The following is a 13,060-nucleotide window of genomic DNA, read 5'->3' as shown; positions in this document are numbered from 1 at the left end:
ATGCCAAGCAACACGGATCGAAGGTTGAGTCGAGGTCCACTACGCCCCTTGTTGAGAATTTTCTGAAGCAGCAGAGCTAGAGGGAATATCTATCAGATGAGGAATCTGTGGCAGACAAATCCATAGAAAGAACATTACTGTAAGTAATTTCTCCAAGAAAAAAAAAATCTCATAAAAGTAAAAAGGTCCAAACTCAGCAATTTTCTAGACCACTGTTGACCATAAGTACCAGCTAATTTGCAGAATGGCTAACATTTATAAGGTGTACGGTAACATTTTAAAATAAAAACTTAAATGTTGGATTGCTACATCACTTGGTGTCCCTTAAAAATGAGTACAAGATTCAGTGAAATTCTCTTCCTCCGGTATATGTAGGAATACCAAAAGAAAGTTCTCGGCAGCCAATCTCTTGCTTTTCTGGAATGGAGCATAGATCTATATATTTGATCTTCTTATCTGTGGTGTTCCATTAATAGAAATGTGTTGACACAGAGCTGTCTTTAGAAGCGCAAACAACCAGTTTGTACAGCAGCCAAAATGATTGCTCTAAGTAGGATAGACATTGCTGAAATGTATTTCAAGTGACAGTGAGGCTCAGATGGAGCCTTCTTTAATCAGTATCTTGCTGAGAATCACGTCATAGTGAGGACTGAATACGATCTTGTTGTAGATGACAAAACGAACATATCGGATGGCTAGTTCCTCCAGTTCTTTCTGAATGGGTCCCAAGCCGCCTGGAAGAGCTGGGACAGATTTCTGTTGGCTTGACGAAAGGCGACTCTTAAAATACGTCCGAATTCGGGACTCTGCAAAACAAAGGCAAAAAGCAGAAGCATCAAATGGTGAACTAAACTCTCCAAGCATACCAATTTTCAAATTGATATCTAAAACTACTGTAGCACATCCCTATATGGTATGATTACCATTTAAAATAATAATTTGCCGTATAACGAGCTGCATGCTACAAAATTATTATGCCTACTTTTGGATCTTCTTCAGCCAATCATCTAGCTTGTGTTATGTAAAAACATTTTGATGTTCAAACATGGTGCCTTTGGTGTATTGACAGCTTGACACATTAACGTTAGCCTGTACTTCATAATCCAGGAGCTGGTGTCCCACGGATGAAGCAGTGGCTGCTGCACACAATGGTATTTGAAAACATTTGGGTGATTTTGCATTAGACTGAAGGATTTCAAAAACTGCTCTTAGCATTAGCCCTCCTCTGATCTGAGGGCCACTATCCCTGTGGGTGAACCAGCAGCTCTACTCTGACTAGGGCCACCTCTGCTCCAGCTTCCTCCTTCCTCAATTCTACCTCCACACACCAAGCCTACAATCAAACCCCCATGGTTCAGAGCCTTCTTATTTCTTTCTTTGACAATGCATGATATCAGTTTGATCATGCAACGATCGGCGCTGCGTTTGCAAGAGTCATTGTATGACGCAGCAGGAAATGATATTGGCATGCCTGTGATGTCCTGTGACACATCTAGAGCTCAGTGTTTAGCATGGTATTCACCAACATAATATGAATTCAGACAATGCACACTGGGGAAAACTGCACAAACTGTAAGGGTGGGGGGAATATACCTGGTTAATGATGGTCGCAACCACAGCCTTAGCATTCGGGTGAAGTGGCCAAATTGCTGCATTCCGGCCTAGAACACCAAAGGTTGGAACTGAAAATATATTTAATGGTCTGAAGGAGTCCACCTGCTGGCCTGATGGTGGACCAGTCCCCCTCTGGCACTCCACCCCACCATAAGTTATACGTCATAAGATGGCAGCTTCCGTCTGTGAATTGCACATTTATGCATTGCCAAAGGGCAGGTCAATCAGCAGGGCATGCAGTGAGATATTTTCAGACATTTGCATTTCAGGGCGATTCTAATTAGCATGAGTCTTATTTAAGGTACATAATTGATTGAATTAATGTTATTTCTTAACTTTAAAAAACATGGGTTTCTTTACCTTTGTCTTTATCCATATTATTAGATACCCTAAATACTAGGATTTTGATTTTGCACTCCTCTTAGCATCTCAGCACTCCAAGTAAGAAAAGGGGGACTTAATTAAAGGGTGAGGGGCGAAAAGCAAGATGAGTCCCACTGAAAAAGACTAGCTCCCTAGAAGAAAAAATGTCCAAGGGTAAACTGAACAATCTAGCAGAATTTTCATATGTGGGATGCACTGTTGACCCAGTGACCATTACTTAATTGCTCTCAGGACCTGGCATAGTTAAGAGGGGCTCACATGAGCCACTAACTGATAGTCATCCCAACAAAATGAATTCATGATAACCTCAAGGGTCATATACTGATTAAAGAGGTCCTAAATCGAAGCGCCTTAGCACATGATATTGTGCATAGGCAGAAATATAAAGGAGCTGGTTGTGCAAGTCTTGTCCAAAACTACCCCTTCAATTAAAGAAGGCAACAAAGCAATTAATAAAGGCAAACCTGGCAAAGCCTAGGGGGTGGTAATGTTCTGCTAAATAAAAGAGCCCAGCTTCACGGCATATCTGAGCTAGCCATGAGTACACAGCCATCTTAAATCAAATCACTAAACCGTCTAGTATAACGGACCTCGCTGGAAGTTTGGTTCTAATAGATTTGTTGTCAGGAAAAAAGAGAGACCCATAGGTAAAGGTTAAATCACACCACTGGTTGGAACAATAGCAAAAGCTGCAAAAGATGCTCCTGTCTAGTCCAACATGCAAGATGGTCGCCAAAAGACGGGAGTAGAGCCAAGTGTTCTTACACAATACATACATCAACGTAAAGACACTTTCCTGGCAACTAAAGCTACTTTCTCTAAATCCAGATCCCTCATCTGAAACAGCTAGCTCTCTTAAGGTATCTGCTGGTATTACACTACCGGAGATCAGTAAGGACAAAGTAGACATGCACCCCATTATTTGAGAATGTAGGTAGTGGTAAAGAGCTTAGTCACTTTCAAAATAAAATCATTCCATTGATTTCTTTCCTGCTCCTACCACAGGCCGCTGCATTGGTCACAGTTATGACTAGGATCCCCTTGGATAAAGTCGATCAAAGTAAAGATACTGCAAAACTGTAGCCATTTGAAGGCCAGAAGAACATATTTGGTGAGGCTAAACTAAGAAACATATTGAGAATGACTGTAAAGCAATTTCTTTCAGGAACCCCGAGATAACCAGACTTGTGTTAGCAAAGGGGCCCATGACTGAGAAAGGGGATAAAGGAGTATTTTATGTCCCTTTGGGATACTTCTTTCATTCCTATTTTTCGCCAATTCCATTTAAGGGGCTCCTTAATATAAGACAAGCACAGTGGGTTAGACAGTTGCCCTTCAAGGAGACATCCACGCCCTGCACTAATATTTTTAATCCCTTGGTCAATCTGGGGGATCCTGTTTGATTAACAAATCACTTGAGCATAGGATAGCATTATCTCGGGACAACCCAAACCATGGTGACATCCGGGAAATACCCAGCCTTACGCTTAGCCTCCCCTCTTGAAACATATTTGGCATTGTGTGTTGCCTTGTAGATCTGGAGTTGTTTTCTTTACTGTTGAAAGATAACATAATAATGACGCTGGGTACCTGTGCATCTTGAAGGTTTTTCTTGCCCTTATATTACAGCAGATCAATCTAGTACAGGACACGGATTGCAGTTGCATTGAATGATAGTCACTCAGATTGTCCTGACATCTAAAAACACTGAAGTGTGTAAATGATACCACTAAAGGGGGAACCAATATTAGTAAACTTCTACAAACATTAAAGGTGGACTAGAGACAGTGAAGCCCTTACATAACTTCAGAATTACCTGATGTCATGCATTCACCTGCTTTGCCACCTTCTGCCTTGCACCAGACACCCCAAGGCACATCTACTCACAGGGTCCATGCACACATACCGCAGCAGCGGAGCCACACACTGTCAGCACATCGCCAATGAGTCCCGCTGATAATGCTCAGTGCGCCGTGTGGAATACAGTACACGGTGCAGGGTTGGTCGCAATGGCAGTTACCATGGCAACTTAGCACCCCCCCAACAAGGCTATCAGCCCGCATAGCGCGTCGGCCACTTGTCTGTCACGCGACATGACAACTCCGCTCACGTGACTCAGGTGCCATGGCAATGGTATAAAAAAACGCCGAACACGCTACGCGACACTGCTCAGCTGTGCATTTCCAGCGTTTGGCATTTCGTCTTCTCTGCTTTGTTTTACCTTCTGGATCCGACCTCTGCCTTCTGTTTCTGGACTGCCTCTTGCCTTGGCTTTTGTTACGATGCTCGTCTGAACTGCTGCTTTGAACTGCTTTGACCTTGGCTCCCGCGTTTTGGACTGTTACTGGCTCTCTCCCTGGTACGGCGCATCACGTTTTGTCTATCTGGATTCTGCAGACCTCGGATCACGTTTCCTGGACTTCCTTTGGATCTGCCTTCTCTGTAATCACGCCAGACTTGACATCTGTGTGAAGGTTTGTGCCAAGCCTTTGCCTTTTACACAGGAGCAACCCAGTGAGTCTCTGCTGCCGCCCTGACACACCTGTGCAGGCTCTGCTGCTGCCACCTTACTCACTGAGGGAACATCATACACCTTCCTGGGGGGGGGGGACCCTTAACAGGGATCCTGTTCTTTTCCTCCCTCCGGCCCTCCTCCTGCTCCCCAACTGGTAGGTGTCCTTTGGTTATCCTTTACAGCCATTGTTTAGTGCTGGTATTCCAGTTATGCACTTGTTTAACCAACCTTCCTTCCTTTGCAGGCTCCTGGGGACCCAGTGTTTTTGTTCCTGCCACTTGTGGCCCCAATAACTGAAAAGCGAGTTGTTTCTATCTCTCTTTTCGGTGCTTGGGGACGGAGATATACCTAATCTACGCGGACCACAAGTCTTGACAACTGACAACAGCGGTATATAATACGGCTTCAGTATTCCTCTCTGGAATTTGATCAGTGGAATGATTCTAAACTGAAGACGGGGCTGGGCCTGGCTGACGAGGTACTGGACGAGACTAAGAATGAGGACCCAACATATAAAACTCCTCTACCTAGATTGGTTTACCCGAGATTTGATGCAGTAAGCTTGTGGGTTTCGCCTTTCGTTTATGAAAATTGATGGGAGAACTCAATCTGAGAAGCCTGGTCGAACATCCTTTTATTGCAACAGAGTCCGAGGTACACTAGATTTATGTGTAAAGGTGGAGAAATTGTCCAACACAAATGCGGTGTGCAGTTACACCTCCAGAGAGTGGTCAGGATACCCTTGTTTTGAGCTATATAGCCTGGAGATGTTGCCCCTGATTAATGATGAGCGGCCTGAGGCAGGCACAGAAACAAAAAACAGAAGAGCGCTGAAATTGGCCTTTACATGCAAAATAAAATCGTAGAGCAGATAAAAACAATCTCCTGTGTGCGATCTTCAAAAATGAAAGAAATCTGGGGTTTGTGCTGCATGCATACCAACAGAAATTATCTGCTCTCATTTCCAATAAACATATATAAAGAATATTGTATGCAGACTCTAAATGCATATTACTCCCAAATGCATGTTTTCATTTGGGAGTCATTTGCATTTAGCATCCATGTACAATGTTCCTTATCCAATGAAGAAATCACATAACCACTGGACTTTCTACTCGGCTGCTCTCAGGTTTCCCATTTTGCTTCCATGTAGTTTTGCTCCAGTGTGTTGAACTGTAAATTTGCCCTTGAGGTTTTGCTCCCTGGTGTCCCACTGTGATTTTGCCTTTGGGTCTCCAATGCAATTAGTGCTCGGCAGTGTTTTGCTCTATGATACCTAACCCAGCGTGATTTCACTTGACTGGCTCCCAGATATCGCACCTTGACCGCCTAGTATGCCCAGTAATTATTAGGGTCCCAACCGGGAACGTGCTCTCTTTGGAATCTCTTCTCAAAACGTCCCTCGGGAACTGTTCTCATCCACTTTCTACTCAGTGCCCACTATGCTGTCTGCTCCTCTCTGTGTTCCCCCACATGCCTTACGTAGATTTGCTAGAGATGGGTATAGGAGAGCTCAGAGTAGCCCAAGGGTCCAGCAGCCTGGAGAGACTGCAGAGATATGGGTTTCATAAGCTTCAACGGGTGAGAAGGGCTCCCTATCCCCTGAAAGAGAGGAGGAGGGAGAGGAAAAGAAAGACAGAGAGAGAAATAGATAGGGGAGGGAGAGAGAAATATCAGCGAGGAGGAGGAAAGAGATTTTTCAAGAGAAAGACTCAGAGCATGAGTAAGAACAGCTGAAACAGGAGGTTGAGAAGAGATGAGAGGGAGGGAGAAGGAGGACATCAGAGGAAGCGAGAAGTTGGAGATGGAGATGTAGGGGGAGGAAGTGGACTAAGAGACCCAAAACTATTAACCAGGATTGCCCAACCCAAGATGGCCAAGGGCTGGAAGGGTTTGTGATAAAGCCCTGCCTGGTTCTGAGGGTCTAAAAGGGGAGGTACACAAGGGTACTGCGTCCTTCCCCAAGCTAATTGATAAGCAGCCCGGGGATGGGATGGGGTGGACTTGCTGGTCACCTTCACTTCGCCATCGGCTAAGGGCAGTGGACAGTTACAGGAGCCCCAAAATCATACCTACACATCAGTGCTCAGGGAAGTAGGGGTTAGCTGCCCCCACATAATCTCTGCAGCACTGGCTTCAAGGTCAGGCACAGAAACACTAACCCTTCTCAGCAGCCTTCATCACAGGAGTCATAGTAACCTGGAACTGCCTCAGTTATACCAAGCTTCAGGCTACAAGAGACATAGCCACTGTGATACTTAACAGAAACACTGACCCGTCCCAGCACCACAGCATGGCAATGCATTCTAGTCAAACTTACCCTGACCCGCTACAGAAATTCAAACAGCGAAAGAAATATCAATGAGGCATTGACCATCCCCAGCACAATAGCCATGCAGTACAGACCATTTTGATTCCAGAAAGCCCATATTCACCAGTACATCACGTGTTGCACACAGGAAGTTTCAAAATGAGAACCCAGCCTATAAAGGTGTAGGGGAGGAATGGCCACGAGGCCCTCCTCACCTACAGCTCCCTCCCCAGGTGAGGACCATGGCTCGGTGGGAGCACCCTCATGCCACCCGGGCCCAGGTGGAGGGGGGTTCACCCGCCGACGACATTGCCCACACGCACCCTGTCTTTGCATTTACCGAAACTTAAGTTAGGCCTAGACGCCATCGTGCACAGCAAACATGGTGTGAGTTCAGCACACTGTAACGAGGCCCCCACCTTTGGAGGGCCTTTCATGCATCTCTGCCGCCTCAGCAGCCCTGGCAGATCCGCTGCGAGCGCGTTCCCATGAGAAAGTCGGAGATGAGCTAAACCCGAGATGCCAACACGGCAACATTATATTAGTAACAATGTGATATTGCACCCCGTATGACCCAGACCGCAAGGCCGGGGCAACGGGGAAAAAAGCTGAAGCATCACTATCTGAAGAAGGTAGAAAATAGTTCAAGTATTGGTGTTAATGAACTACCTCTGTTTAAAATGTGAACGAACCATAAAAATGTAACGTTATATGATATCCCTCCAGGTCTGGACTAATGCTGCTATAACCACGGAGAAAGATGTTGACCAAACGTGTAACCTCTATCTGTAAAAGTGTTTTTCAATAGTATGTAGAAACTTGAACTCATATATGTTTTCTGAATCACCCAAAGCGGCGAGCATCAATCTCTGTAGGCCATAACCTAGATATCCCTCGTATAACGTCTAATGTACATACAATACGCACACAATGTAGTGAACATAATGTTAGGTAATGAAAAGGTACTGGAACCGACTGTATTAAAGAAATGTGTAACGAAAATGAAATATATATATATGTATATGTGTGTCTGAATAACGTTAAAATGAGGCAGAACAGTATAAAAACTTCTGCATTCACTGATCAGCAACGCACGAGGAAAATACCTTTGTGAGTATATGCAAGGTCGTTCCCTCTCCCACCCCACCAAGCCTGCCAGATAAAAAAGCTAAGACTTGTGCTGCGCTCCCTCACCTCCCCCAACCAAGCTGGCGTTACTTCAGAGAGTCAGAGGCCCCGGCGCCGCAACCAAGGCCACAGCCCGCCACCTGTGTTATTTACAGCACGGTAATAAACCCACGGATGAACCCACTGATCTACCAGCACCCTCTCATAAATCCCCACGAACCCCCCCAAGAATCCTGACCCCGTGTAAGGACGACCCCCATCATTGGGACAAGACACAGAGACCCATCTATATAATAACTTCTAACGCAGCAGACAGACATGTATCACTCGGCCCAGGTCCCAGAACCCCGTCCCGCGACCTAAAATACCGGTCAATAAGACTCAGGTAAATCTCACCCCAACCAACAACCACCAGACCTCTCACGAGGTGCATTCCTCATGTGTTGCGTTTATTTTATAAGATAAGCTACGGAACAATTTATTAGTGAACATAAATGTCATTTTCTGAATAACTGCAGTGTGCATGGCCTAGGGCAACTAAGACAGGAAAGGTATTCATCATTGTCACAGGCTGCCCCAGCGCACCAACACCGCACGGATGACCTCAAGCCGGCCTGCCAGGCCCAACCCAACCCACGAGGCTGACCAGTGACGTCGTCTTGCCAAGACCAACCATGCTGCAGCAACACCTATAGTTAGTCGACGATACCCAATCCCAATTAACTTGTGCCCCCTATAGTGTTTAGGTGTTGATGACGTTTTCTGTATTAGAAATACGCCTGTCTTTGCTATTGTCAGACAGAGCGCTCTCGTAGGTTGCAGAGTTCTTTGCATGCCTTATCCTTGGATAAACTCCCACTTACGCTCACCCGCACTCTGTCTTGGTCTTATTCCCACTACGGGAGAGTCCCTTATTGTCTCTCATTGCGGGGAGGATCGTGCTGAATTGGGGGCGCTTCCTTTCAGTGGTGACCCCGATAGCGTGATATCTCCAAACTATTTTTCCTAACTCCTTCTTAAACGACCCCCTTGTGGCACGAGAATCTCCGGTCGAGAAGGGATACGCACGGTGAGCCGTCTCCGGGAGGCCGCCCGCCAACGGCGACCGGCACAATAAGAAGTGCGCACTCAATGAGAAAGGGTACGGGATCCCGATTGGAAAAAAATCCCCTTTGAGTGCCGCTCGCCGGAGCCAGGGGCTGACCGTTGAGTTACCGGTGACGCCGCCTGGACGGACCCAGTTTCGGAGAGTATCGGTTCAAGACGGGCACGTGAGTACCGAGTGCGAGTGATCGTCAAGGGGAAAAGAAAGGGAATTGGGAATAACAGAACGGGGACAGGTAGAGGAGAAGAATATCGGGGGTCTACTACAGACGGGTCTTGAAATTTTCTTTATTCTTTCTTTTGCATATGGCCATTAGGAGTAAGAAATAAGTGACGTGGTAGAAGTGACGGAAACCTAGCTCCGAGAGGGGGTGGAAGGCGGCGCCGCATAGTACTATCTAAATTAGTACTGGGAATATATGAAGAAGTGAGAAATAAGTTATTGGTGTCTAGCAAAAGGAGACACCGGGAATATTTTTTAGTGATTGTGCTCTCTCTCTCTCTATTTCTTTTTTTTTCCATTTCCACGGGGTAGGGGGTGAAAATGAGAAGGGTATGAAGTAGTTAGAACATCTTAAAAAGTGGGGACTCAGTAGTGGCACGTACAGACGTGAACACAGTAACCTTAGTAGGGAAACAGGGACAGCTGGCTAGGGAGGAAAGGGAGGAGAAAGACAAAGAGTGTGAGTGGAAAGCATTGTGAAGGGTGCGCGCACCGTACAAGTGTTAGAGACGAACAGGTGGCCGTGAGGTGGTGCCAAAGAGTGTGGACATAACCAGTACTAGATCGATTGCCAGTGAAATCACATAAGTGTGCCTGAGAATGAGAAAGAGATGAGATATGGTGAGTGAGAAGAGATTTGTGCACTGAATTACAGTGGGTGACAATTTTGAGAGGTCCGCTCTTGTCTGTGCCATAAAGGTATACGTACGCATATTTACACCTATTTAAAAGTTACGAAGGCGAACGCGGTAGCGCTGACGATTTAGAGGATGGGGGCTGAAACTCCCTTGTCACACATTTGTAAGAGCTTGCCGGGATATGCTGAACGCATAAATAAATATCATGATCAATGGTTAACAGAATTGAAAGGGGAGGGGTTGCCCCAGATTTGGCCAGAAGGAGGGTCTTTTGACAAAAGTGTTCTCGATATGGTATGTACCTGTATTCGCCTCAAGTATAAGGGGAAAAAATGGCAGACTAGGAAGGAGATATTAGATCTCTGGAGATTGTTTGAGGAAGTACCCCCACCCAAAGCCCCAGCACCAAATATTGATTTACCCTCCACCACAGACAATCCACTAATGATCCCGCGAGAGGAAAAGGAACAGTTAAGTACAGAACAGCCTGCGGAAGTGGTTATGTTGTACCCAATATTACCTAAACCAGCCCCTGCAACAGGATATAGCGACCCGATTTATGTGCCTCCCCCTTCAACCAGCACGCCACAAAGACCAACTGCACCCCCACCATACGAAAACACTAGAGAGCACACCCAGGGAGGCACACAGAGAGTGGACATAGAGAAGTTAACGAGTGACTTAGAGTCGAGGCTTACAGTGGCACGAGATGAGCTCTCAAGAATAAAAGACATATGTGAACGCACAGCGTGCGCCCCCACACAATCTGGACGCACGTCTAGAGCGTCGAGCGAAAGTAGACAAATTGAGGAAGGATGGAAAAAGGGGGAAATACTGTTCAGAATTGAGGAAGAACCGACCAGGATAATAGAAGTAGGGACAGCAGAAGGAAGCATTGGTGATGTCTCGAGAGAGAGAGGGATCAGAGAGGATTTGTTATGTGATGTCAGAGGAGGGGGGGATGAGAGTGATAGATTGAGCATGGCAGTAGGAGGAGAAGGCGAGGAGCTAGATGGGGCATGTTCACTGGGGACTATAGAGGATGAATGGATAGGACGACTAAGAAATAGGGTGGGGAAGATGGCGTCATTAGAGTCAGCAGTGACCAAGGAAAAGGAAGCTGCAACGGCAAAAGGGAAATTACAACTACCATTACTCCACAGGGGAGGTGGGAGGCCGAACTATATACCGTGGGCTCAGATGGACAAGGCTAACTTAATGAAATTACTACCACAGCTGTCAGGAGGGGCAAGCAAGTGGATATATGCATTTGAAAAACATACCGCGGGTATACCGCTGGCAGTAGGCGATGTGAAAAGCCTACTAGTGTCCTCAGTAGGGGATCAGGCAGACAGAGTGTGGGCTAAAGCGGGTTTTCCAGCTGTAACTTTGGAGTGTGATCGCCATGATGGGGCTTCTTTTAACACCGTGCGAGCAAGGGTGTGGGATGCACTGCGGGAAACTTTCCCAGATACCCCTGATCTGCAGTCAGTAATGCAATGTACCATGAATGATGGGGAGGACGCTATGGATTACATTCTCCGGGTGCAGGAGATGTGGAGAGCGGAAACGGGTACGCCCTGGCACCAATCCACGTCTCTATTTTACTTCATCATTAAAAGAGGGCTCCCAAAGGAAGTGCAAAAGGCACTAGATAAAATAGCAGGTGTTGAGGCAAAAGGCTGGCCGGAGATCCAAAGCATAATAGTACACCATTGTAAAAGGATCAAAGAAAGAGAGAGGGAAATAGCACAGAAAAGGTTGGCGGACGAGGCGAAGTTGGTGCAATCAAAATTGGTGAAGGTCGCAGCAGCGGTAGCGGGACTCCCACTCATACGGGAGGGAGAGGAAGGAGAGGAGGGGCAAATAGCAATACAAGGAAGAATAGCAGCGAATTGGGCAGGACAAGGGCAACGACAGTGGACAGAGCAGGAGCAGAACGGAGGTCCAACGTGGCAAGAGTGGGCCCCAAGAGGAGGAAGAGGTGGGTACAGGGGGCGAAGAGGAGGACAAGGGTATGGAGGAATGGGAGGAAATGGGTGGCAGGGTCCCAGAGGTCCACAGGGGAGCTGTTGGAATTGTGGGAGATGGGGGCATTACTCAAGGGAATGTAGGAGCAGACAAAACAACGGTTTCCAAGAGATAGAACAGTACGGACACCCCCATCCAGGAAGCCCCTACGGCCTCCCCATGGGACAATACCAGCAACCAGACAATGTAGTACAAAGGAGTAACGCACAACTACACGGACATCAATACCGAACACAAACCAGCCCACAGAATAATGACAATGTGCACTACACGCCTGGTAATACTTTCGCCACAGGAGCTAATGGGGCACCAGCCCCCGCACCTTACAGTGGAGTGTCAGTAGTTTCGGGGAATATTTTCGATCAAGGGGGGGCAATGAGACACCCCGCATAGGACAGCCCACAGAGAGCACTTGCGTGTCCAGTACTGTCTACGACCCACAATGCATCAGAGGAACCATTGATAGGAGCGCAGATAGGAGACAAGCAATTCATATTCATGGTGGATTCGGGAGCGGAGAAATCATGCATTAGAGAGGGCCGGTTCCCGTTATCTAATAGAACGTTAGAGACGCAGGGGTTCTCTGGGGCTGTAATTGAAGTTCCTTACACAGAGGTATTGGATGTGACAGTGGGGGGTAAAACAGTGAAAGCACCCTTACTGTACTATGAAAACTCTCCCATCAACTTACTGGGGAGAGATCTCTTGAGCAAACTAAACATGACCATATCATTCACAGGGAGCGGCATCGTATGTTCAACGCCAGGCATATGCCCCCTCCGTATATTAGCAGTAATACACGGCCACACAACAATAAAAGAGATCAGAGGGGTACCAAGAAATGAGGAGATGTTTGTTGAAGGCATGAGAACATTGGCTCTCATAGTACCAGAACTAAAAAGGGTGGAGTGGAGAATACCAGCAGAATTCCTTTTTCGTCCCATAGCAAGCCCTGACACTGCTCTTGGGGAAGTACTATCATTGGATTTGCATGCAATACATGTATCAGCAAACAGAATATGCGTGATTGGTATTGACATGGAAGGGTGTGAGTGGCGGACAGTATTGTGTACAAATGCAAATATCCCCCTGAGGGAGCTCTCGGACGAGGA

At 46.7% G+C, this 13,060-nt stretch overlaps 1 protein-coding gene across 1 annotated transcript in view; it reads right to left on the bottom strand.

The window, feature by feature from the left end:
- Positions 1-453: 453 nt before the first annotated feature.
- The window catches only part of TCP11L1 (t-complex 11 like 1), a 666,815-nt gene continuing 654,208 nt past the window's right edge, over positions 454-13,060 (bottom strand). Inside the window, exon 10 of the mRNA XM_069623576.1 lies at positions 454-806. Coding sequence (XP_069479677.1) covers positions 595-806 — 212 coding nt within the window. The 3' untranslated portion in view covers positions 454-594. The remainder of the gene's footprint in view (positions 807-13,060) is intronic.

This window comes from Ambystoma mexicanum, chromosome 11 (genome assembly GCF_040938575.1).
Source record: "Ambystoma mexicanum isolate Mex_15411 chromosome 11, UKY_AmexF1_1, whole genome shotgun sequence".
In the NCBI taxonomy this organism is placed as follows: domain Eukaryota; kingdom Metazoa; phylum Chordata; class Amphibia; order Caudata; family Ambystomatidae; genus Ambystoma; species Ambystoma mexicanum.
Note: the sequence above shows the minus strand (reverse complement) of the source record. Positions and strands in the feature narration are given on the sequence as shown.